Source organism: Papilio polytes, unplaced genomic scaffold (assembly GCF_000836215.1).
Source record: "Papilio polytes unplaced genomic scaffold, Ppol_1.0 DF822511.1, whole genome shotgun sequence".
NCBI lineage: Eukaryota > Metazoa > Arthropoda > Insecta > Lepidoptera > Papilionidae > Papilio > Papilio polytes.
Window position 1 is genome coordinate 929,585 of NW_013526693.1, and position 27,736 is coordinate 957,320.

Below are 27,736 nucleotides of genomic sequence, written 5' to 3' on the forward strand. Positions count from 1 at the left end.
TAAATTACAAGCCAACATCAAGGAACTAAGATTGCGATGGTTTGTCATCATGATATGTCATTTTGGACATTTGCAATTGATAGTTTGACAAATTTAAATTTATAACAAAATATTCATAATTTCATCCGGATGAAACCGCACGGGACAGCTAGTCATTGATAAATATATTATAGCAGGATAAAAAGACTAAATTGTTGGGTTCCGTATATTTTTCTTACAATTAAATGCACCGAATTAACTAATAGAATCCTCATCATAAAAAATTACTTCTACGTAAGATTTTTAATACAAGGGAAAATTTTCAACCTTATTTGTGTATTATTTAACAGGTTAAGAAAATTGCACAAACAGCGCGTTTTGCGTTAGACAGTTTCAAGATGTTCGGCAATATGGAAAAAACGACAATTAATATTATAATAATAAAACAAGACATGGAGGAAATGAACGTCCTATTATATCGAAACAGGCGACATCTATGTTTGTAAGTACATTTTTAAGGTTAGAAATACATACAGCGTGTTCAGAAGAAAGAATAGGTGTTGTCTCCAGCAAAACTTCTTCCTCAAACCCTTAGAGTTATGATTTATTTCATGTTATTTTTTTAAATCGACGTCTCTCACTTTACCCATCCTTCGCGTTTTTTAATTTTTGGAGGTAGGGTTGAAAATATTTATTTACTAATTCAACTACATTTGTAATATTGGGTTTTGAAATACAACCTCAATACCAGTAACACATATCTTTAAGTATAATGCTATTGGTATAATACAAGATTAGGAGAATTCACCTCGGGTACCCTAATTTCCCTAATTGGAGTATTTAAATCGTTATTTACTTATTTCATTCTATCATCGTCAGTGTCTTAGTAAATACATTGCAGTAAGTACCTCGTTAACATATTTTACTTTATAACAAAACAATAAATATATAGCTTTCATAGTTCATACTACATATCTTTGCCTTTATAATATACGGGATGTTCACAAAGAAAATGATCAGTATTACTTTGTTTAATTGTAACTTCACTATATCAGATTGCATACTAATATGGTCAGAAGGTCACATTTTTTAGTTGTCTATGTTTAGATCGAAACCACTAAATATCTATCTTATAGGAAAATATGTTTAAAAAAAAAATTAAATGATCATTTTGTTGTAGTTATATATGATTCATTGTTTCAACGTTAAATACAATTAACTTACCATAGTATCTTTTATAGAGCGTCGGTGGCTTAGTGGTTTAAGCACTTGACTTGTAATCTACGGGTCTTGAGTTCGAATCCCGCCGTGTACCAATGTGATTTTCGATTTTTCGAATTTTTCATATGTACATAATTTACCCGACATTTTTACGGTGAAGGAAAACATCGTGATGGAACCTGCACATATCAGCGAAGAAATTTAAAGATATGTGCGAAGTCAACCAACCCGCATTTGGCCAGCGTGGTTGACTATGGCCTAGTCACCCTAACATAGGGTAGGCTCTGAGCCCCTCGGTCGGGACGTTCAGTGAGCTTGTGATGAAAAAGTATCTAAAAGTAAAATATAATTAAAACAGTATATTTTATTCATATTTCAGACCTCTATTGTAAGTCTTTCGATATTGTTTTTAATTTCTGTTCGATTGAGACTACACTAGTAACCTTCGGCTTCCACTGTTATTAATCAGGATTACTAAAAACCTAGGCCCTTCAATCGCCTTCCTATCTTGTTCTTTACTAGCTGTTCCCGTGCGACTTCATCCGCATAAAATTATGAAAATTTTATCTTGTTGTTTACATGTGTCAAATTATCAATTACAAATGTCAAAATGACATGACATGAGAAACCATGGCAACCTTACTTCTTTGATGTTGGCAGCAACTTATGGTCTCTTTCCCACATTAGGGTTTTTATCCAAAAGATGTACCCCTAAGTTTAATGGCGTAATATATGTAGCCTAAAGTGTGACGTAAGTGTATGGCTTTTTATTCAAAAAAAGTATTATTCAAAAATGTGCTGTAATTGCTAACATAGGGAACAAAGAAGTGTGTGTTTACGCTTTAATATAATGGTAGAGATATCTATAATAATCGTATTCTTCTCTATTAGAGTAGGATTTTAAAGCTTGACCTTCAAAACAGTAATTTGACATACTTTTCACGACGATTTATATAAAAACACATCTAATCGATAAATTATTTTTTTATCGTAATATTAGTTAAAATAGATTTAATCTACACTTAATTAATCATTATACATGTACCATATCTAGTAGTTTTTTTGCATACTTTTATGCCGAAATTCCGAACTAATAACAATTAGATAAATATCGTAATTATGATATAAATCAACAACTTTCCTAAAATTGGGTTGAAATGTTTTGAAACTTTAAGGTAAATAAATTTTATTACTTTAATCTTTACTCCAAAGATAAACATATCAATGGGATAACGGATTATCTATGAAATAGATAATAACCGAAATTTATTACTTCGGCTAAAATAATTTAAAATTACAGAGAGTTATTGCTTTATGTTCTTCAGTACGTTTTTAGTATATATCTTCTAAAAGATTTGTATGTCTGTATATAACGAATGAACTCAAAAACTACTGGATTGGATTTAAAAATTCTTTCATTATTAGAAAGCTAAATAATCACTAAGTAACGTAGGCTATGATTTTTTTATAATTTATTTTAATTCCTCACATCAATACAGCGAAAAATAACGTAAAGCAACTTATAGTGGTATGTAGCCCTAGACCAAGACCCATCTCATCATCATCATCATCATCATCATCATCACCAGCTCACTACACGTCCCCACCGAGGGGCTCGGAGCCTACTCTAATAAGGTGTGACTAGGCCATAGTCAACCACGCTGGCCAAGTGCGGGTTGGTTGACTCCACACATATCTTTTGAATTTCTTCGCCGATATGTGCAGGTTGCATCACGATGTTCCTTCACCGTAAGCACGTCGGGTAAATTATGTACATATGAAAATTCGAAAAATCGAAAATCACATTGGTACATGGCGGGATTCGAACCCAAGACCTGTAGATTACAATTCAAGTGTTTAAACCACTGAGCCACCGATGCTCTTGTCCCATCTAATCTATCATCTAATAAAGTCCCATCTAATGTTAATTTATGATGTGGTCGAAAGATGGTTCTCGCTAGTTTAGAACATTTTAATTTTACTTAAACGCCTTAAATTATTCTTCAACAATACAAATATATAAGTAATGTAGCAAAAGAATATCTAAGCAATCTAATTGTAAAATGCAAAAATGATAAGTCAAGGTCACACTATCATTGATAAAGAAATTAATGATTGTTTTACAAGCTATCGATCAGGATTATTATTTAGGCTGACTTTGTGATATCAAAATAAATAATTTTAGCATTAAAAGCTCACGAGTATACGAATTTTAAGTAAACAAAGAATTTAAATCTTTCCTTTATAAATTGACTAGTTGTTCCCATGCGGCTTCATTCGCAGGTCATCATCGTCATAAAAACTTCATTTTACCGTTTACATTTGCCAATTTATAAATTGCAAATGTCTAAATGACATGACATGATGACAAAGGTTGTCCTTTCTTTACGTTGGCAGCAACTTATGGTCTCTTTCCCACATTAGGGTTTTTATCCAAAATGTTTACCCCTTAAGTTTAATGGCGTTAAAATATATAGCCTATAGCCTGACGTAAGTCTAGGGCTTTTATCTAAAAAAGAATTATTCAAAAACATGCTGTAATTGCTGACATCTCAGGCAACAAGGAAGTGTGTGTTTACACTTTATTGTAATAGTATAGAAGTATAGATATCATTAGGTCCTACAACAAACATTAGTTTTTAAAGAGCAATATTTGAATACTTTAAAATATTAGCAAATAACATTCATGTAAATTATTTGATACTTACCTAAATGACTTCACTAAACATACTAATCGATTCAAAACCATGACTCAACAAATCTCTAGATTAAAGTTATTAATTTCGTCTTTTAAACTTTTCAGAAATGTATTTACTTCTATTAGTCTCCTTATTGGGATCCGCGCTAAGCGTCCCGTTAGACGTTGAAGATGACGTCACAAGGAACGTCAATTACCAGCACTATCTCCTGCCGGGAGAGTCCTACCCCACATTCTACGACGTCAGATTGTTCTTGAACCCTGACGTCACAGACAGTTTCCGAGGCGACGTCACCATTAGGATAGTTCCAAGAAGAACTACAAACCAGATTGTACTGCAAGCTATGGAAATGCAGATCCACAGCATACGTCTCACCAGATCGGATAGTCTTCAACAGAATCTCTTCTTGAGTTTCGACCATGCGACTGATAATACGCATTTCCTAACAATCAACTCAAACACACCGCTAGTTATGGGACTGACTTATATTGTCGACATTAGTTATACCAGCAGATTCGCTGAGAACATGTTCGGAGTTTATATCTCCACTTATGAAGAGGCTGGAGTAGGACCACAGTAAGTGTTTTAAACTATTTTTTATAGAGAGAGCACAAGAAAAAGTAACATGAAGCTAATAAGTTGTTGGGTGACCCCATCGGGAAGCAGAATCTAAACTTACTAGATTAGTAGTAAATGCTAATACACCTACGGAATAGTCTAAAGAAGGACATAAAGAGAAAATACAATACGGATTTGAATTCTTGGATATAATAGACAGAATAGTTTATTAATAACGGCACGTGTGCCAATCATACAAGCATGTCTTGATACAAATGTCGTTTTGTAGGCGTCTGATTACATCACAACTTCAACCTACGTTCGCCCGCCGCGCGTTCCCCTGCTATGACGAGCCTGCCTACAAGGCGGTGTTCAGGACCACCATCTACGCCCCTCCTGCGTACCCCGTTGTCAGGAGCAACATGCCGGAAAGAACTGATCTCTTAAAGTAAGTAGAATGTATGAATAAAGTGAACATAACTTTTTTGTTTCATCTTAAAGACATTTTTGGATACACCGGTAGACCTGGAAAGTGATGGATGGATTGCGTGAAAGGTGAAGTGATCAAGAAGGGAGTGATTTTTGAGATGATGGATGATAGAGCTATTTTCAAGACGAAAACTTGGCGCACCAAACCTACGGGAGTAGAATAAGGTAGGGGAGATGATGATATTGAAGACAGTTAATTTTAAATGGCTTTGTTTTTTCAAAGTAAGCTAGGAACTACGTATATATCATATATTTCAGACCCGAAGTTGCTGGCTATCGCAAATTTGAGTTCCAAGATACCCTCATGATGTCTTCATACCTCATCGCGTACTTAGTATCCAAATTCGAATACGTCACCAACGAAGCGAGCCCGCTCTACAATGTTCCGTTCAGAGTATACTCTCGGCCTGGCACTCAGAACACGGCTACGTTCGCTTTGGACTTCGGCCAAAGGAATATGATCGCTCTGGAGAACTACACAGAGTTCACTTACGCTTTCCCCAAGATGGATAAAGCGGCTGTACCAGATTTTGCCGCTGGCGCTATGGAGAACTGGGGTCTTGTTATTTACAGGTCTGTTTTAAACTTATAAAACTTTTTAATTTCTTATATTAAATAAAACAGAGCAAAATTAATTTTGTCTTTCCCATTTATAGATACAATTCATTGCAAAGTTACCCTATTTTTTTAATATTAATTTGAATGCAGGATAAAATCTTTTCTTAGTTACTTAAGTACTGTAATTTAGAAGCACGTAGAGCTGTAATCTAGGAATGGTTGTCATTCTCAGAGGACCGTTTACGTCGGTAACAGCCGAGACCTCATTACGAAAGAACAAATGAACTTAACGCACTCACTGAATTAGCTACTCGAGAATAAGTTGACGTAATGAAACATTTTCACTTATTCTTTCCTCATGAATACTAAATATTTTTATGTTTTATGCAGGTAATTTTCTTGTATGTATTCAATAATTGTACATAAATTACCAGAAAGATTTAACAATCTAAAATCAATTTCTTTGCTTACTTCTTTATTACCATTCAAATATGACGCCTGATAGAAATATATTGAAGAGCACATACTGTGCCGACCCTCCGTAGGGATAAGGGCAAGTTGATAATGATGATGAACGTCTTGTTTACAATGTTAAAGAGAGGTAGCTCTGCTGGTGCGTGATGGCATCACAACGACCAACACGCGGCAGAACATCGGACGTATCATCTGCCATGAGAACGTCCACATGTGGTTCGGTAATGAAGTCAGCCCCACAACGTGGACTTATACTTGGCTGAACGAAGGGTTTGCCAACTTCTTTGAAAATTTCGCTACAGATTTGGTAAGTAGTAAAGCATATGAAAAGACCTTGATAAAGTATAGATACTCCATATGCTTGCGATAAAAATTCAACGACCCTTCTATTTTTTTATGTCTTCATTCTTCTCACTAAGCATTCTTTCGAAGTCTACATTTAATGTTATAAAGAGAAAGATAGATTTGTATTTTTGTATGGATTGAAATAACTCAAAAACTACTGGACCGATTTTAATTTCTTTCACAATTAAAAAGCTACGTTATCAGTGAATAACATAGGCTATATTTTAAATTTCACACAGACGAAGTCGCGAGCAACAGCTAGTTGTATATATAGTTGCTTTGTGTAGACTTCTTGTTAGATTTAAGAGTTCCATAGTAAATTATTTTTAGTTGATGAAACTTAACGATTCTAATAGGGAAGTAAATTAACCTTTAAGAAGGATTGACTATTTTTTGTGCTATCAGGTGTTACCAGAATGGCGTATGATGGATCAGTTTGTACTTTTGTTACAAAACGTTTTCCAAAATGACGCAGTGCTCGGTGTCAACCCCATGACCCACCCCGTCTTCACTCCTTCACAAATCATAGGGACTTTTAACGCTGTCGCTTATCAGAAATGTAAGTAAATCATTTTTTATTTTTTATGTCTACTTCTGGATAGACTGTGTTTTTTTTATATTTATGTTCTTGAATATAAAAATATGACTTAATCTTAGCTGGCTCCGTGATTCGTATGATGCAGCACTTCCTAACGCCCGAAGTATTCAGGAGGGGACTTGTCATCTACTTACGTAGCAAGTAAGTAATTTTAACATAAGCTCGACATTAAGTTTTTTTATAAATCAGTTTATTAAGTGAGATAAATTTTAATTTTACAATATAAAACGAGATGTACTATAATTTTGAGATTTTACTTCTAGGTTTACGCTTTTTTAGAAATTTCAGAAATAAAGATTTTAAAGCACCTAAAAGAACACATCCCTTGACAAATAGTAAAATAAGAGCATGCCCAAACCTTAGACTAAACTATCGCACGACTGTTTAGTCGCGATTTGATTCCTATAAACTATGGAAGTTACACAACAGTGGTAGAGCCCGCTTTAACATCTTCGCACGAATGGGCCGGCTCGCCCGGTGTAATACCACGACCACACAGAAGACAGGCGTGAAGTGGAAGCAATTCCGCGTTTTGTCTGATGAGAGTAGTGCCGGAGGCCTAATTTTAGCCCCTTTCCCTTTTCACCCTTTTCTTAAGAGGAAAGGATTGGAAGGAAAAGTGGATTTGACGGTGGAGAAGACGCATAGGAAGGGGAAATATCCTCTTTATGTGCGTCTCCTCCCCCGTCAATTTAGGGTAGGCAAGGCATCTACAATTGCGGATGTTTATAGGCCGCGATCGCTTTCCATTTCGGAGGATTCAGGCCGCTCGCTCGTTTGCCACCTTATTTTAAATATAAAAAAAAACACTACACGATGTTTACTTGTGCAACGAAACAGTTGAATGCTGCGAAACAATCGACGATCGCACAACAGTTGTGCGATCGTCGATTGTTTTACTTTAGCTAATTCAAATATTGAATGTAGTTCTCGTCGCGCGGTCACTCCTCCGGATCTTTACACTGCTCTCCAGCAAGCTTTGGATGAGTCCTCTCATAGCATACCCTGGCCACTTGCGACCGTACTAGATAGATGGACCAACCAGGGTGGCTTCCCTGTGCTGACTGTCCGGCGCTCTGCCCCGGGAGCACAATCTATTTTTGTTTCTCAGGTACATTATACTTTGTTTTATTCTTTTGGTTCATTGGTAAATACAATTATTGCTAGTGTTGTAAATATTATTTAAAATTTTCCTTTCGCACGCGATTGCTCCCCCGTGGTATCTACCAATTTTCACCATCTACACCAAACTTCAACGAGATTTTATACTACAAATTGTAATAAACATCCATCCATTCATCTAAATTTTCGCATTATTTTTAGATTTTTAATTTCAACTGTGTATTTGAGTTTATATAACTTATTATAATACTTTTCTTATTATATCATAAAAACAAGTCATTTAACTATTTTTTATACCCGTAGGAACGTTTCCTGACAAACAGACAGCTGTCTTCTTACTACCGTTGGCATGTGCCCATCAACTGGGTTTTGTCGACCAACGCTGACTTCTCTAACACCAGCCCTCAGGGTTGGGTTCCTCCCTCCTTCCCCGCCGTCTCCTTCGACATCCCCGGACTTTCCAATGCTGATTGGTACATTGTCAACAAGCAACAGACAGGTTAGTCTCATTCTTAACAGATTTACTAATTAAAGTTTAACTAACCCGTGTATTTACCAGTTTCCCAGCTAAGTTTAACCATTCATTAGTGTTTTTGGTTCGATAACATTATGAAATTCGTCTCCTAACGTAACTTGTGTTTTACTTGAAACTTGGGCCAACTTAACATTATTGAATCGCTAGGTAATGACAAAATGAAAGAAAACCCCAGCATCCTTATCTTATAAAGGTAGAATTAGTAATAGAGCAGATAAGAATTACTTGAGTATCAGTAGCTAAGGGAATAACCACTTTATTTTCTTTACATACAGGTTACTATCGTGTGAACTACGATGTGGAGAACTGGCAAGCTCTGGCTCGTGTACTGAACTCCAGCCATCAGACCATCCACGTTCTGAACCGCGCTCAAATTGTTGACGACTCGTTTAACCTCGCGAGGAACGGCAGACTTGTGAGTATAATAATTTTATACTTAAATTATTTAAACTTTGGTAAGGCATTATTATAACTAGCTTTCGCCCGCGACTCCGTTCGTATGGAATAAAAAAAGTATCCTATGTTCTTCCAGACTAAAGATGCCAATTTTCATCGAGATCTGTTCAGTAGTTTAGGCTACAAACTCTAACGAACATTCATCTAAACTTTCACATTTATAATATTAGTAAGATTAAACGGCTAGCATTCACTATTTTATAATTTTATAATTTAACTTTATATTAAGTAATATTATGTCTGTATCCTAAAAAGAACCCAAATTGAAGTCGGCTTTGAATTTAATTATTTTTCAAACGAATTATTTATATTCATTCCATTTGCTCTACATTTTTAAAACGTTAATATCTTTGATAAAATCTCGTAAATAATAATAGCAAATTAAAAACGAAATAAGTCGGAAAATTCACGTACGTTTCGTAATAAATGTCAAAATGTCTAAAGCGCTATCTTCCTCCGGCATGTTTTCCTTCCAAAACGACGGTCGCTTCACCTGAACAGAGCATTGCATGACAGAGATAAAATGTAGCAAACAGTAAAAAAAACAATAAAAAGTGCTATTTAAAAAGAACATTGATTTCAAACTTCCTCAGTAAAGATAACTCAATTTTGATATATTTATAGATAATAAAAAGTAAATAGATTTTACAAGAAATACGTTCTATTGTTTTCTATGAGATTGAAATTTATGTAAGCTATTGCTAACGAATAACATAAAGAAATACGGAATAAAATTAGTTTATATACACTGAAATATATTGATTTCTTAATAAATTAACCTTTTGATAAAAAGAAATACAGTTTTGATTAAAAAAATAATAATCTTGTAGTCTCTGTAACTTGTAGGTAACCTATGTCAACAGTATACGTTACGAGGGAGCGCCGTCAATACTATCGGGTGGCGGGATATTAAATTTATCAACACGTCGCAATTTTGAGGGATATTTTAAAAATCTCAATCCTCATCTTGAAAATTGTTGCAAATATATGAAATATTACTTAATATGCAAAATAATCATTTATTATCTACGAAAGATTTGTATTTTCATATGTATTGAAATAACTCAAAAACTACAGAGCCGATTTCAAAAATTCCTTAACCATTAAAAAGCTACATAGCCTATTTTAATTATTTTATATTTCACGTAGACGAAGTCGCAAGCAACAGCTAGTTAGTGACAGTAATCGATCCACCAGGGCTATAATTGTTAAGTAGCCAGATAAAATTTAACTAATGCTAAGTTTCTGAAGTTTTCATTTATTTTATCATTACTCATCAACAGAGGCAAACTCAAGTTACGTAGTTCGGAAAACCAAAACTCTAACGTATGGTTAAATGTAGCTGGGAAACCGGCCATAAGTCGGGATAAAAAGTATATTTTGTATTATCTAATCGATCAACATCTGAAGTGTGTCGAAACTATGACTCACTTTGATAGAACCGTTGTTATCATTTCGTCACCTGATCGACTGATACTAATCACACATTGCCGATTTAAAGATGCCATACGAATATGAAAATTTTCACTAACATTTCGTGGTCTTTTCTTAAATGAATATGTATTTATTGCCACGAAAAAGAAATTACATAAAGGTCTTATTCTAAAGAAAACATATAATCGTGGCAAAATGTGGTCAGCTCAGCGTATGCTGTGCTCCGTTCTAAATCGTAATTGTTTCTATTCCCTGAATTATTAACAGCAAATAGACCAGTCATCGTTCATTTCTACGACTTAGCACTTACGAGTTAGGACGCTAGCGTTTGTGCACTATAAAAACGTCAAAGCGTTCTGTTTTAAGACTAGGTACATTGCCAAGACAATTATTTTTGCATACAAGTTATGCATTGTGCATGAGTGTTGTTTGATACCCCGCAAATCCAAAATACCTAACGGGTCTGAAATTTGTATCATACGTGTATTAAAGTCTATTAAGAGTATAGGCTATTTACAAACTTTTTAATTCCACACAGACGAAGTCACGAGCGACATCTAGTTATACAAATGTTAATCTCCCCTCTAAACAAACAGAGACGCTGTCCCCGATACGTGACAAAGCATTCGAGCGACGCTAAACGGTTTACCGTCTTCGAGATGTGATTTACGAGGATGTACTAGCTTATTATATTTTATAACCTCAATAAAACATCCTCGTAATAAATATCTAATTTGTATTTCAAAGATTTATCCTTGTTTATGAATTTATAGGTAGATGTAAAGTAACTTTTATTATGTTTATTTTACGAATTGTTATTAGTAAGTGAACATTTCTATTACAAATATCTTGGACTTCCGAGATAGAGAAAATAAATGATTAATTTTATTTATGACATCAGACGTATTAAATAATCAGGTCAGAGGATCATACTAGCTCTCTCCCGCGACTCCGAGTGCGTAGAATTAAAAATGTGTATTATGTGCAAAGTTCATTGAGATCCGTCCAACAAACATTTACTCATATAAACTTTCGCATTTATAATATTAAGCAATAAGAGTTCAAATTAAGTGTAACTTTATATCTTAAATTTAAGAAAAAGAATCGATGAGATCATACATTTTTCCCACTATCAGTGGGTATGACCAATCTTTATCGTGTTTGGATAGTCCAGATTATATTGATATGTCTACAACTTCTTATAATAATATTTTATATTAAATTGTAGAATAGAATAAATGAATTTAAAAGAAAAAACAATTTATCGAATTCCAATTAATCAATATTTGTTATATTTTATTTTGTTTTCTTTAAACTTCTTTTTATAGCATTTTTACCTATCTTACCAATATTACAAATGTGAAAGTTTAGATGGATGAAAATGTTTGTTAGAGTTTGTAGCCTAAACTGCTAAACGGATTTAAATGAAATTTGGTATAGATGCAGAGGATAGTATGGAAGAACACATAGGCTACTTACTTTTGTTTTTTCTACTTAAACACGGACGGAGTCACGGGCGAAAGCTAGTATTGTTATAAGAGATAACGAAGTTAATAACGTCGAATTAACAGCAGTTTTTCAATATTTATGATATCATTTCTTCCAGAATTACGTACACGCTTTCGAGATCTCTCGGTATTTAGTGCAAGAAGCAGACTACATCCCATGGGCATCAGCTAATACTGCGCTAAGCTATCTAGACATTGTCCTCAGTGGATCAGATGTCTACGATCTATATAAGGTTAGCTATTTATCTAAACTAGACTAGATATAAACTGTGACGCTAATATTGTTACCCTTAATTTTTTGATTAAAAATCTTGGATATGTTTTATAAGCTAACAATAGTTTATTTAGAAAAAAATAATACATTAATGTACTTAAGAAAGTAAAAAAATAATTTGTCGTGTATTCATATAAGACACAAGAGTGAAGAAGTCTAGATATAAATCCAGTTTTAAGTCTATTTAAGTGTTTCTAGTCTTGTCAAGAATTACAATAAGAACAATCATTGAACTCATATTTCTTACCAACAGACTTACATGCTGGAACTATCAACACCTTTGTACGACCGTTTGGGTTTCTCTTCTCAATTACCAGAAGAGCACGTGACCGCTTACCACAGGAATATCGTCCTCGACATCCACTGCAGGCTCGGCAACCAGCACTGCGTCAACCGCTCGCAGGAACTTCTGGAGCAGTTCAGGAATAACCCAAGTATGTAACATCTAAGAAAAGTTAAAAAAATTGCGGTATTTTATTTTAGGCCCGCTACATTCTGTTCAAACTGTTGTTAGCTGAACAGTTCGGTTGTGTACAAAGCAAAGACTTTTAAAAAATATATAGACTAGACATAGAACACACATTTTTCCACCGGTACTTCCTTAGAAAATTTTGGAATTGGAATAAATTTCAATTAAGGTTGAATCATGTATCATTTTGACATTGACCATGTCACGTACTCTTCTATTTAAAAGAAAAAATGTAAGCTCATAGGAAGAAGCGAGACTAAACAGTCGTGCGATAGTTTAGTCAAAGGTGTGCGCACGCTCTAAGTGACACCTGAAAAATGTTAAGTGAAGTGTGAATATGCCTAGTCTATATATTTCTTAAACATCTTTGACTGTGTAGCAATATTTGTAGTGTGTTTTACAAACAGCATAATATATGTGGGATCGTTGCAAATAAGTGGAATCAGCGGTTTTTTTTTTAAATTAATTTACAACCATCGTCATTAACATTTTTTTCTTTATCTTTCTTATTTTTGAATTGACATCTGACATCTGACAGTTATAAAAAGGAAAACATAAAAACAGCTAAAACCTCCGACATATAATTGTTAGGTACAAAGATTTGAATAACAAAAGATTGTATCCAGGTCAGCGTTTGAACCCTGACGTCCAGACCACAGTATTCTGCTCCGGTCTGCGCGGCGGCGACGTCAATAACTTCAACTTCCTCTGGAATCAATACCTCGCCAGCACCGACTCCAGCGAACAATCTATTCTACTCAACGCTCTCGGCTGCACTTCGAATGCTGAACGACGCGACTTGTGAGTTATTGGCCTGATATCAATTCTATGCAGATTTTACTATCTCGCAATGCAGGGATGGGAAACCACTGGCACGTGTGCCATAAATGGAACACGACACAATATTTTAGGCACGTTAATGATCATAAAAACACTATGAAAAACTTATTACTATGCATCATGGAATTAACGCAATAATCAGTTTAAATCGTTTGTTAGCACGTCTAAGATCGGAATACAAATTTCTATAAAAAATGCCACTTTGATGCATAAAGTTTCGCCACCCCTGGCGTAACGGTTTAATATAATTTAAATAATCAATACAATTGATTCTGTATTCAAAGCAAATTTATTCTTTTATCTATTGATACCATTTTTTTAATCGACTTCGAAAAGGAGTTCGAAGTCTACGATTCGATTGGTATTTTTTTTGAACCGGACACAAATTATTTACTTATGCTAATATTACAAAGAGGAAAGATTTGTATTTTTGGATTTTCGTATGTATTCGATTAACGTAATAATTGCTGCACCGATTTTAAAAAGTCTTTTATCGTTAGAAAGATCTGTAAGTGACATAGATGATATTTTTTAACATTTTTTTAATTTCACACGGACAAAGTCGCGAGTAACTCTAGTTTAAGTAATAATATAAATTGATGCATCTTAATTAAAATGTGTGTAAATTTGCAGCTACCTGAACCAAGTGATCAGTCCGACATCAGCAGTCCGCGACCAGGACCGGCACTCCGTCATCGTGTCCGTCATCAACTCCAGCCCTCAGAACATGGAAGTGGCTCTAGATTTTGTTATTGAACATTTCGCTGCTATACAACCGAGGTAATTTTCACTGTCCGATTCAGCAATTTCTTCTGCTTCTCTCGATATATAACACTGTTTTCTTCGCGAACCTTTTTCCGCCATTGTATTTTTCATAACTTTTAGATATACGGAGCTACTTAAAAGTAGAAAAAAACTTGTTAAAACAACCAATGGACGTTTGCGATCGATTCCAATTCTAAACTAGTTTTACTCTTAACACGTTGAATCCGATGATACCAGGTCTAAAACACCTGGTATCATCTCGGCTGCGAATAAGAAATTTATATATGATATACCGGGTGTATATCTACCTGGTACCGCAGGAACTGTTACAAAAAACTGTCACTTTAAATGTGTTAACAAACAAATAGACAAATAAGACATCTCCAGCTCGAAAGCTGGCGATCCTTGATTTTTCATAGCAAATACGTGTGAAAGACTTAGTGAAAAAAGGATTTAAATCTGATACTAAATTATTCAGTAATTTATATTCATGAAGTAACACGCGTAATATTTCTGTGTACATTAAAATTTACAGCACGTTTCATTTCCTTTCCTTTATGGAAAATTCATGAAAAGCACCAACAATACAATACACACGAGGCAATGGAGACGCGATATAATTTTCATACGAATGCGTCCCTTGAATAGGATGCTTTCAAGCATTTCATTATTCGAAATCTGATGTTATATTAATATTTACAAAATACTAGTTTTCGCTTGTCTGCGTCCGCATTAAAAAAAGTAGCCTATGTGTTCTTCCAGACTATCCTCTACATCTGTACCAAATTACATAGAGATCTCCAGCAATTTAGGCTACAAACTCTAACAATCATTCATGTTAGCATTTATAATATTAGAAAGATTCTTTATTCCTATAACTAAGATGGTGATAAAAATCACATAAGCTCTTTAAGTAGAAATATTTAACGATAATTCGTTATTTTATTATATTTCCAGAGTCCAAGGTCTGACTGGTACAACTAACATTCTTAACGCCTTCGCAAGAAGATTGACAACTCCGCAACACTCAACAAAGGTACGAGTAATATCCACATTCAACATTTTATTAAAACTTTCACGACCACGAACATAAAATGAAAATCTCTCTTTTTGGTTGCCAATATCTTTTTATATAGGAAAGAAACACCTTATTTATGAACTTGCAAAATGTTTGTTTATTAACATGAAATTTAATTATAACTGTAAAAAAAACGTTTAAACACAAAGAAAATTAAGTTTACTAGCTTTCACCCGCGACTCCGTCCGCGTGAAATTATAAAGAGATACAAAAGTGAGGTGCCTGTGTATTCTTCCAGACTATCCTCTACATCTATACAAATTTCATTAAAATCTGTTCAGCAGTTTAGACTACAAACTCTAACAAACATCCATCTAAACTTTTGCATTTATAATATTAGTATAACATGAAAAATGTTGGTTTATTTCCGCCAATTTTAACACATAAAAAATACTTTGATTAATAAAATACACTAAAGTAAAAAAAATAATTACCAAGATTTTAAATAAATAAATTATTAAACTCCAGATAGCAACATTCATAACTCGTCACCAATCTATCTTCACGGCCGGTGAGTTAGCGTCCATAGGAGCCATACAAGAGAACATCGCCGCTTCGATAGCCTGGAGCCAACAGAACTACGCCACAGTCAGCTCCTGGCTTAATGAGAACTTCAGAAGTAACGCCAATACTATCACTTCCAGCTTACTTATTCTTATTTCTATATTTATTGCCCTTTATAATATGTAAATAACTAGCTGTTCCCGTCCGGCTTCATCCGCATCACATTATGAAAATTTCATTTTATTGTTTACATTTGTCAAATTATCAATAGCAAATGTCAAAAAGACATGACATGACAAACCTTAGCAATCTTTCTTTCTCACTTTCCCACATTAGGGTTTTTACCCAAAATATTTACCCCCTAAGTTTAATGGCGTGAAAATATATAGCCTAAAGCGTCACGTAAGAGTAGGGCTTTTTATTAAAAAAAGGAATTATTCAAAAATATGCTGTAATTGCTGACATCTTAGACAACAAAGAAGTGTGTGTTTACGCTTTATTATAATAGTATAGATAAAGATAAAATCCAGTGCCGATAGCCTAATGGTTAGGGGTACGGACTACCGATCTTGCGGTTGAGGGTTCGAATCCCGCCATTCGACAACACAAGCCGAGAGCTTAGAATGGTTGAAGAAATATTAGTAAATTAACAAAAATCTACTAAAGTTATATTTAAAAAAAAATATAGCTAAAGTAAGACAATTTAAAACGATTTGTTATGTCAACGAAGACTGATGAATTGAAATTGAAAGTGTTTTAATAACAAATGTTAATACAAAATGAAAATAAAAAAAAACATATATTAGTGTGAAATGTAATATAAATGTTTTAGAAACATTAATATGTTAAGACTATTTGCAGTTTTATATTAATAAATCTAGCATAGCATAAGTATTTATTTTTATATGTTTTTGTTAATTAAATTATTTTTCTAAAAAATGTCTTTTATATTCCCATTATTCTTAATATTATTACGAACAAAACAGTCCTAATAACTGAGTAAAATAAACTACTTACTCAAAAAAGTTAAACTGTCCACATATAAATATAAAATTTAAAAATAAAACTTGGAACTAAGTACGTATTTGCACCTATTATAGTGTTTGAGACAATACGCCACGAAGTCCACTAATCTAGCACAAGCCTGTTGCTGACCGATTTGATAAGCTATAATCCCATATCTCTTGCTGTCACGCCAAGATGACTCCCAAAAGCATCGAGTAATTGTACACTCGTTGTCACAAAAAGTGGGTACTGAAATCATAAATTTAAAATATTTAAGAAAAAATTACATAAATGAGTATAGAAATTTAATATTTGTGTTACATTTTTGTTTATAAATCAGAAACAATGTGTTCAACTTAGCTATTGATATTAGAATGTAACTAGTAGTTGGTGAACAAACTTTTTTACGTAATTCGACAGTATGCTTAGCATTGTAGGTTAACATGTATAAAAAATAAGTTCTTAAATGTTAAGAAAACTACGAAACAACTATTTACAATTATGAGAATTTTTATAATTAAATAACGAATTCAAGGCAAAATAAAAAAGCAGAAATCAGTTTTTATCGTAACATGTTGTGTAATTTTATTTGGCACGAAGTGTACACAATCTTGTATTATCTAAACTAAAACTCTCGCCCTCCAAATATAAGTTTATTGCGGAACTTTCCCACTCTTAGTTTTTTATCAATCATGATGTAGTGGACATCAAGTATCTAAGTAATCAAGTCTGCTTCGGTGTTATCAAATTTTGTGCCGATGAAATATATTACTTAGTAAAAATGAAAGTTGTGAAAATGAGTGTGATACGAACAATATGTTATTTAACATTAATAACAATTACAACAGCATTACCGATAAAAAATCAAATCATCGAAGCCCCAGATTTAATAGAGCCAGAAATTATAAAAGTAGCGAATTTAAACATAACGGAAACTGCAAAAGAATCAAACGATACGTTACCTGAAATAAGAGAACAGAATATATTAAAAACTTCGGACACTGGAACGAGAAATCAAGTCAGACCGGGAATGTCAGTATCGAATTATGACGTGGAAATTACTGTAAACGACAATGGTGACACATTTAATGGGAGATTGTTAGCTCAGGTAATCGTAGAAGATGCTAGTACAAGAGAAGACGATATTATATTACAAGTCGAAGGTTTGACTATAGATTCCGTTCAGTTTTCAATGGCTGGGGGGTCTAATTTCCAAAATGCAGACTTTGATGTTGACGATGGACAACTTGAAATAAGCACCGGCATTGAAGCGACTTTGTACAACTTTAGAATAGAATATCGAGGATCTTTAAGTACGATTGGCAGAGGTCTTTATGTTGGTAGTTATATTAACGACGGGTAAGTAAATTACGTACATATCACATTTATAAAGTCCATTTTAAAAGAAATTCTGTTTTGTACACTTCAAGTCAACTAAAACATATGTTAAGAAAATGAATATGATGTCCAAGTGGGTGCTTGTGTAGTCGTGGATTCAAACCTACTACATGACTCGTAATGCGTATATTGAAAAGTTAGGCTGTTACTATATTTTCATATTAATATAGTTTCTTACAACAGAGTTAACAAATTACTAGAGTCTGTTAGTCTAGGCCTTTGTAAGCCTGATCTTTCTGTTTTTTGAAAATTTTGTTGCTAATTTAGAAAGCGCCTGATGATTTTTTTCAATTCAAACATTGACGAACGTAACCAACTCTTGTAACAATTGCTAAACATCAATGGATTCCAACTTACAATATAATTTAGCAAGTGTACCGTACCTAGCCTTTAAGCTATTGTTGTATTGGTATACTAAAGCACTTTTCAATAAATAAGTTGCTTACATGTTTGAACTTTTGATATTAATTTTAAATATTTGTTGGAATATTTAAAACTATGGGGTTAATCATACTAATATTATAAATGCGAAAGTTTAGATGGATGTTTGTTTGTAGTCTAAACGGATTGCGATAAAATTTGGCATAGACGTAAAGGATATTCTGGAATAACACATAGGCTACTCAGTTTTGTATTTTTTTTACTCTACGCGGACGGAGACGGAGGCGAAAGCTAGTTATAAAATAAATTTATGTCATGCTTTGATTTATCTTTTTTTAATAATTGTATAGACTTACAACAGACTTAAATACTTTATAGAGATTAAAATACATGGATGAAGAAATCTCAAAATTTTCCCAAGAGGAATTTTAATTTATTTGTTTTTCATACATTTGAGATTTATGCGCTGTATGTCGGACGCACTTGAGATATAGACATATAGTTGCTTAATCTTGCGTGAATTTCATTTTACATTTTAGATAAGAGTTGTTATATTGATATTGTCGGGAGCGATATAGGATAGGTAAGAGCTCATGAGACGAATCGCTCACTCAAAATTCACAGATAAACTGTTATATTTCAAGATAACGTCAATAAACATGGTATCGAGGAATGCGAGTTTGCGATAAACATCAGGAAAATGTTTTAAAACACTTGCAAGAAAAGAATATTCCGTTTCTATATTAAAGGAAAAGACAAGAGAATTTGTAACGAATGCGATGGTTTTAACCATTATTTTTAACACGGGGAGTGTTCCGTGGAGCTGTTTGGAACAATTCCCGCCGCTGAGTTTCGTCATCGGACACGACAGACCGCCAGGTACCATCCTCACTATATTGATGGCTGGCATTCCACAACCGTGCGGTTTTCGCGAAACTTTCTGCCCCGCACAGCCGCGATGTGGAACGGTCCGCCCTCGGCTGTATTTCCGAACCAATACGACTTAAGGTCCTTCAAGAAGCAAGCCTACAATTTCCTCAAAGGCCGGCAATGCATCTGTAGTTCCTCTGGTGTTGCGGATGTCCATGGTCGTTGACCACCTCTGTGTTCCCGCCGCTCGTTTGCCCACTTCTCATATAAAAAAAACAGATGTCTGTGCGTAGGATAGATATATAGGTGGAGAATATGAAAAGAAAAATGGCATAGATTAAGAGCATAAAAGCACACGTACACAACCAAGTATAAATTTTAATGTACGTGTTGTAAAGACAATAGAAGGTGCGACGAAGAAAGGTGATGAAGATAATCAGGATGCTGCTAGACGAAATCTTGTAGCATGATAAGAAAACACTCTATGAATTAAAAATTATTTTGTTCCTCTGTAATCCTGCTTAAAAATAAATTACAGTAACTGAATGAAAACAGCATTAGATAAACGATAAAATATTTTAGATGATACACAATTTTTCATCTTAAATGTGTGTTATATATTGATATAATTTTTAACAAAATCTTTAAGTCTTAAAGTCTTTAAACTATATTAAGTTGGACCTAAGTCAAGGAAACTTTAAAAACCTACTTTTCGTTATTACAATAGTATAAAACGTCACCTTCGCCTGATGAGTGTGGTGCCGGAGGCCTATTTTTAGTCCTTTTTCCTTTTCACCCTTTTCGTATGGAAAGTATGGAGAGGAAAAGTGGATTTGACGGTGGAGGAGACGCATAGGAAGGGGAAATGTCCTCTTTATGAGCGTCTCCTCCTCCGTCAGTAAAGACAAGGCAACGCATCTGCAATTGCGGATGTTATGGGCAGCGGTCGCTTTCCATTTCGGTGGATCCAGGTGGCCGCTTGCTCGTTTGCTACCTTATATTATAAAAAAAATCGATAGAATGTTCTCAATATTACATTTATATCCCATAAAGCTACCTGAAAAGAAATCGACGATCATATTAAAATCACAAAATCAAATAAAGGAGATACAAGGAACATATTATTTTTTTTTCTAGTTGCAGTTATTAGATTAGATACAGCATGAAGTCTTCTAACTCATTAATTACTTCTAATAGCATATTCATGAACATTATAGATTCTAGAACAGGTGACACTTTTATATTAATTTGACTCAGCAAGACACAAATATGAAATCTCAAAAATCATTTCATAGATGACTTACTTACCATCTAAGGACACTACAAGAACATGCTCATCTTGTGGCTGTGTGATAAAAAATGTACCAGATACCTACATCGAGTCCCTTTAAAGCTTCTTTGACGTAAATAACTTAAGATTTAAGATGATTCGATTTTATCTCTTTCGATTTTGACATTATCTGCGTCACGTATATTTTATAAATCTATTTTAGTAATGATTTCGCTACTTGCATGTTACACTGTGTAGTGATCGCGAGAACACGGTGTAAAAGGTCATTTTATTGATGAAAATGGCCCGTAACAAAAGACAATGGAAATTAATTTTAGTGACCTTATTTCTCTTAAAAGTGTCTGTGATATCTCTTCCGATTCAGCGAAATTTCAATAATGAAAATGCGGATTCTATAGATACCAAATTTGTATCAACATTCAAACCGGAACTAGATGTTGAAAATATAATTGCTAAGAACAATGTAGTGAATGAAGATAATGAAATTAATTTAAACGGGTCAAACTCATTTAATGGAACTGCTAGAAATGCTCCGTCTCCATCACGAAATAACGTAAGACCAGGACAAGAAGTCACACAATACACTATACAGCTAACAGTAGACGGTGATAGTTTTACTGGTAGAAGTCTAATGGAAGTTCGATTGGAACCAGATTCAAGGGAAGATGAATTGATTTTCCATTTCCGAGGTTTGCAGATAAATCGAGTTTTGACCGCAATTTTCACTGAAGCAAATCTTGCAGAGACTCCATTTAGGGTCAGGAATAATAGATTGGAAATCAATCCTAGACTTGCCGCTTCGTCTTTCATAGTAGTTGTAGAATATACTGGAAAACTGAGTGACAACGGTCTTGGATTTTATTCAGGATCATACGATGACAAGTAATAATTTAAAAGCTCTTTAGAAATAATTCCGTAATCATTTATACTACCATTAAATTAGTATACTGTACTGCTTTTGTTTGTTCCTGTGTACTTTAGCATAACAAACATTTTTATAAATTCCGGAACATCAGGTTTATGGCTAGATTAAGTTTTACCGCACACTAATAATACGATTTTTATATTGTTTCAGTACCTATCTTGCGATGAACCTTCATCCCACGAACGCTAGAAGGGTCTTCCCTTGTATCGACGAACCAAACCAATCATCCACAATTAGATTCACGTTTAATAACATTGAGTATGACAACTTGGTAGTAAATTCAATGCTAGAAGATAACAGCCAGTACGTATACTCCTATTGTACTATAACATACATCATAACTATTTCTTTAAAATTAAATGGAATCTTGTGCCTATTTATGCCTAATGTTTTTTTTACAGAACGCAGTTCAGGCCCCTACAAGGACCTCCACATTTATGGGGAATGGTGGCTCACAATTTGAATAATGCTTATTTCCCAACACCGAACGTTGTGTTGAACGGACGTGCACAGGTTTTGAACCAAGAAGCTCAAGCATCTATCGCAATCAATCATTATTTCCACGCACTGAACGAGTGGACAAACAAACCTTACCTTGAAATTCTACTTAACCAAAATGGAAGGATGAACGTTATAGCATTGCCTGATACTGACCGAGATTGGTATGCTCTGTCAACCGTGTGCATTTGGTAAGTTGTGATGAATAACTATTTAGTTCAAATTTAAGTATCAGCATTTAAATCTAGCCTTTAACACAAACACATGAAATTATTTTGATTCAGACGTTGCCAGGAATCGTTTTATAGGGAGATGAATTAGAGGTTTTCTATATAATCTAATACGAAAAAATAACTATTTTTAACCATAGTTTCAGGCGTATAATAAATCTTTGGTAGGATAAAATTAATTTACTCTTTATTTTTGTTGAGGTTTTTAAAAATAATCATGTATTTTGATTAGAAGACGATCTCTTGTTTCAAAATGTTATGACGCTAAACCGTATCGTTTTGATATTGTCACGATTAGTTTGACGAAGATATCCGCTGAATAAGATAGTAGGTTATCAGCTAACCAGTACTGTTCTGCAAATATTATTCAATCGATATTTTTCTTCACCATTCTTACGGTGAAAGAAAACATCGTGATGCAATCTGCACATATCGGCGAAGAAATTCAAAGATATGTGTGAAGTCAACCAAGCCGCACTTGGGCGCGTTGACTATGGCCTAGTTACCCCTTATTTAGGTTAGGCTCCGAGCAGCTCAGTGGGGACATATAGTGAGCTGGTGATGATGATGATGATGATATTTTTCTATATAAATCCATAAGTCCTTTATGATGTTATATAACAAGATATTCTTTGCATATATTTTGAATAACAAAAATGCAATCACAATACAATTCTTTCTAACATCTATAAATATCCAATACTCTATCATAATTCTAATCTAATTCTAAACATGAAAATCTGATCTCTTCAATTCTGTTTTTAGGGAACCGTATGTTTTTATGGAAATAAACCATTCAGTTAAACAAAGGCAACTAGCACTGACTAAGATAGCAGAATCGATGGCGAGGCAATGGTTCGGCTACGTCATACATCCCGAGAACTGGCGCTTCCAGTGGGTCACCAGTGGCTTGGCTACTTATGCCGGCTATGAAATGCTTAAGGATGTAAGTATTTAAATAAAGTACATAAGGAAACGTACATAAATACTATCTAAAAAAAGTTTAAATATCAACGAGTAGTCGTATTGGATAAATCAATCGAAACTATTAGTTAGTCTAGACAATAGGTTAAGCAAGCAACATCTGCTGGATTTAATAGTAAATGCAAAATTTTTGCTTTTAGATTTATCAGTAATATATTTTTTTTTTATAACATAAGGTGGCAAACGAGCAAGCGGCCACCTGAAATCGCCAAAATGGCGAAGCGACCGCTGCCCATAGACATCCGCAATTGCAGATGCGTTGCCTACCCTTATCCGACGGAGGAGGAGACGCACATAAAGAGGATATTTCCCCTTCCTATGCATCTCCTCCACCGTCAAATCCACTTCCTCTTCCCAACCTCTCTTTATAAGAAAAGGGTGGTAAAGGGAAAGGGACTTAAATTAGGCCTCCGGCACCACACTCACATCAGACGAAACACGGAATTGCTTCCATTTCACGCCTGTCTTCTGTGTGGTCGTGGTATTACACCGGGCGTGCCGGCCCATTCGTGCTAAGATGTTAAAGCGGGCACTACCACTGTTATAGTAATATGTATGTATGTATAATGTAATAACTCTGTTACAGTTCCAAGATGGTCCCCTAGACACGGATAATGCTTTACTAGATGTGAACACATTATTCGTAACAGAAGTAATTCAAGAAAGTCTCCTTCGAGATGCATATACTAATACTCAAGCTCTTGAATCAGATGAAGACATTTTTGATGAAGAAGATATAAGGCATAATGTAAATGGATTATTGAAATACAAAGCGCCTGCTATAATGAGAATGCTAAGACTGGTACTGGGAGGAGCTGAGGATGATTTTATACAGTTAGCTGCTAGAGCACTCCTCAACAGCAGGTATATTGTGATTTAAACAGACTCTTTGCAGATAAAGGAGACAGTAATAAAATGTTGATCCAATACCTTCATGTACTAAATGTGTCTATTATTATTTTCAGATCTTTACAGACAGTTAACTCATTGAACTTCTACGATGCAATCAACAGTGAATGGTTATTTGGCGGAGCAGAAGTAATCGATGATATATCAGATTTCTTAGAAGCATGGGTTCAGACCACAGGTTATCCTACAATCCACGTTGGTTTAAGACAAGGCGGTGTTCTGATAACACAGGTAGTTAAAACATTTGGTATAAAAGTATTTAAACAATTATTACTTTTAAAAGTAACTAAACTGTCTTTGATGCCAATCATATGCAAATTATAATATTATAATTATATTAATACGGTTTTATCGCATTTTTAGGAGCGTTTTGCGTTCTCTCCTGTTGCGCAAAGGAACTATGAGATACCAATAACATACACAACTAACGAGAATCCAAACTTTGATGATGATAATATTCATCCAGTAAGTGTTATTGATGGTACAACAACTTTAGATTTGGACATTGATGAAGATGAAGGCTGGATTATATTTAACATTCAAGCTCAAGGTGAGAGACAATATAATAGATATTCAATGAGTTAGGAATATTGATTTAAATTTGCTATCTATAAAATATTTAGTAAACCTTCTGATTTAGAAGTACATTTATATCAGGATTCTCATAAGTGGCAATTTTTATTTCAAAGACAACGGATGACTTTATACCTGTTTTCTCTAAATTTTGTGGAAACATTTTTGTAATAATGCAACGTCCAATACAGGTTATTATCGAGTAAACTACGATCCTGATTTATGGGACAACTTGATAGACGCTCTCGAAGACCCCGAGCGCAGGGAAGAGATACATCCGTTGAACCGAGCTGCGGTAAGTCTATGCGATACCTTATCTATAAGATTTAGTTCCGTTATTTCTCATACATTATTGGCAATACATTTAAAGGTTTTATTCAGCCTTTTGAAAATGTTATACGTCATACAACTGTGTCCGCATGTAACTTTAACGTAGCACTTTAGTACTAAATTGGGGATTAGGTCGTGTAGTTCCGAAGTAATCTATTCTTTTTATATATATATATATATATTTAACAATAAGAAATGAAGATTATAATGCCAATAATATATTTCAGTTGCTCGACGACGCTCTAAATTTAGCAAGGGCCAGTAAAATCGATTATGAAATCGCATTGAGAATCGCTCTCACTATGGAACATGAAACAGAGTACGCAGTATGGAAGGCGTTTGTAAGGAACATGAACTTCCTGAGGAAACGACTCACAGCCATGGTTGAAGAAGATGACGACTTGGATCAAGATATTTACTTAGTCAGTGGAATAATATTAATTTTTATTATAGAAATCTCTCTTTTACATGACGTCATTCATAAGACTAAGCTTGAAATTTGTACTTTTAGCAGGATGTGAATGATTTTGAACCAAGATAACAACAAATTCCGTACTTATTACTATTTTGTTTCCAAACAGAGAATGGTGAGAAGAGCTATTGTTGCATTTGAAGAGGAAATTGGCTTCGAACCGGAACGTGCGACAGAACCGGCCATGGTGTCCCTTACTAGAGGTCTAGTGATGGACCACGCCTGCAGGTCTAACTATGATCACTGTATTGGTGTCGCTATTGACATGTTTTATGATCCTAATAATAATGAAGTTGTGTAAGTATCTATTTCTTTATTTGAAGTGGCATTCACTTCACAGTGACACTTTACACACACACACTGGTTGTCACAGCTGGGGTTGTAATTTAAATTGTACAATTTCGATTACAGAAATCCAGATATCCCTCGAGACCTGAGGCCGGCGGTTTATTGCACAATGATGAGAGAAGGTGACGAAGACGCTAGAAGTGCATTATATGAACGAATGGAAATTGAACCATCGTATTATGAGCGTATCGTCATCTTAGAATCACTGGCGTGTTCTCAAGATGCTGGTTTTATAAGAACGTAAGTATTATCCAACTGTCAACATTAATTTCTAACATAGACTGATTCAATATATGGTTTGTTTATATTTCTTTTTGACGATTAGGCTTTTAGAAGAAACAATTGCAAACAATAGCCCGTACAGTGCGGAGGAAAGCGTTAGGATCTTCAAAGCAGTCGCAGAAAGCAGCTATCAGAACGCAAGGCTCGCCCTCAACTTTATTATATTGAGAACAAATGAAATTAGGAATAGGTCAGTATGTACTTAACTTTGTAACAATATCTAGAAGTCACAATTCGTGTAAACTTTTGGGTTGTAACATTTGGCTTCATCAAACGTGTAGATCAGGTTTTTCGTGACTTAGAAGATGATTTAAAATTAGTTGAAAGTTCCATCATCACCCTGCCTTTAGTTGATTGTTTATTACACTTTTTATTCATCGTTGTCCAGATACGGTGGTGCAGACAAGTTAGAAGAGGTCATATTGACGCTAGCAGACAACATGGCTAATGAAGATTTGTCTATTGATGTAAGTATTGCTTTTTTATATTTAAAAGTTACAATGCAATAAGTTAAGCTGTTTAAAAATCAGTCTCATTTTTAACAATGAAAAAAAAAAGATTCATAATAATTGTAATTTTCATATCTTAACTAATTTTACAAATCCGAAAGTTTCGATGGATGGATGGATGGATAGATGGATATTTGTAGCGGTTAGGCTGAATAAATCTTCATGAAATTTTGTATAGACATAGACTATAGTCTGGAAGAACACAGACTACTTGTACTACATTTTTTCACATTATATTTAAGTTCTTAATTCAAATTTCAGTTTATTAACTGGATTGGCTCTAGAAACAACAATTTAGATGATTCTGAAGACTTTGCTGAAAGTGTAGCAACACATGTTGATGAAAATGTAAATTGGGAAAACGCACAACTCGAATACGTCTACGAATGGATAGATGAAAATGATGCATCCACTCTATTTGTTTCTGCAATTTTAATAACTCTATCTCTAGTTATTACTCTTTTTAATAATTAAATCGATTATTATTTAGAGTAAGTGATTATTAATTTTGAACTATTATTAACTAGAGTAACGGTGATTTTTAATATTATTTTTAGTATAAGGAAATGTTTATTTAAATAATCGAATAAGGATATTTTATTTTATTAAACTACTTATTTTTTAAGATTGAACCTATATAAAATAGTATGAAAATAAGAAATAATTTAGAGTTTTAAGTTTCAGAGTAAAATATTTTATTATTAGTAAGCGTAAAATAGTACATTTTTAGTTTTAAAGTGTGAATTTAGTAGAAGATGAAACTCTATATTATCTGCATTGATATTATATGAAGTTTTATTTAGCTCATAAATGTATTTGCAGAAA

The 27,736-nt window shown here is 34.1% G+C and overlaps 2 protein-coding genes and 1 long non-coding RNA gene across 4 annotated transcripts; 2 read left to right on the forward strand and 1 right to left on the reverse strand.

Annotated features, from left to right (window-relative positions):
• The first annotated feature begins 804 nt into the window (after positions 1 to 804).
• On the forward strand, positions 805 to 16,132 carry LOC106106073 (aminopeptidase N-like). Its single transcript, XM_013286604.1, has 16 exons — positions 805 to 879; positions 4,004 to 4,475; positions 4,747 to 4,905; positions 5,205 to 5,519; positions 6,102 to 6,285; positions 6,729 to 6,882; positions 6,981 to 7,062; positions 7,849 to 8,032; positions 8,347 to 8,542; positions 8,854 to 8,993; positions 12,075 to 12,209; positions 12,504 to 12,684; positions 13,346 to 13,520; positions 14,193 to 14,339; positions 15,282 to 15,360; positions 15,871 to 16,132. The coding sequence occupies exons 2-16, from the start codon at positions 4,006 to 4,008 to the stop codon at positions 16,090 to 16,092; spliced, it is 2,823 nt and encodes a 940-aa protein (XP_013142058.1). The 5' UTR covers positions 805 to 879; positions 4,004 to 4,005; the 3' UTR covers positions 16,093 to 16,132.
• A 1,334-nt stretch (positions 16,133 to 17,466) lies between these two features.
• LOC106106076 lies at positions 17,467 to 20,336 on the reverse strand. The gene is made up of 2 exons (XR_001225779.1): positions 20,301 to 20,336; positions 17,467 to 17,873 (listed from the first exon to the last, which is right to left on the reverse strand). It is a non-coding gene; the product is annotated as an uncharacterized LOC106106076 (long non-coding RNA).
• LOC106106075 (membrane alanyl aminopeptidase-like) lies at positions 17,674 to 27,498 on the forward strand. Of its 2 annotated transcripts, none has more exons than XM_013286606.1 (14): positions 17,674 to 18,270; positions 21,927 to 22,079; positions 22,178 to 22,465; positions 23,270 to 23,450; positions 24,075 to 24,352; positions 24,454 to 24,628; positions 24,761 to 24,947; positions 25,162 to 25,265; positions 25,528 to 25,722; positions 25,882 to 26,069; positions 26,184 to 26,360; positions 26,446 to 26,592; positions 26,791 to 26,869; positions 27,173 to 27,498. In XM_013286606.1, exons 1-14 carry the CDS (start codon positions 17,693 to 17,695, stop codon positions 27,383 to 27,385), a joined length of 2,943 nt encoding a protein of 980 aa, XP_013142060.1. In that variant the 5' UTR covers positions 17,674 to 17,692; the 3' UTR covers positions 27,386 to 27,498. The 2 variants fall into 2 exon arrangements, with proteins under 2 accessions (XP_013142060.1, XP_013142059.1); XM_013286605.1 differs by lacking the exon at positions 17,674 to 18,270 and adding an exon at positions 21,066 to 21,733.
• Positions 27,499 to 27,736: the final 238 nt, after the last annotated feature.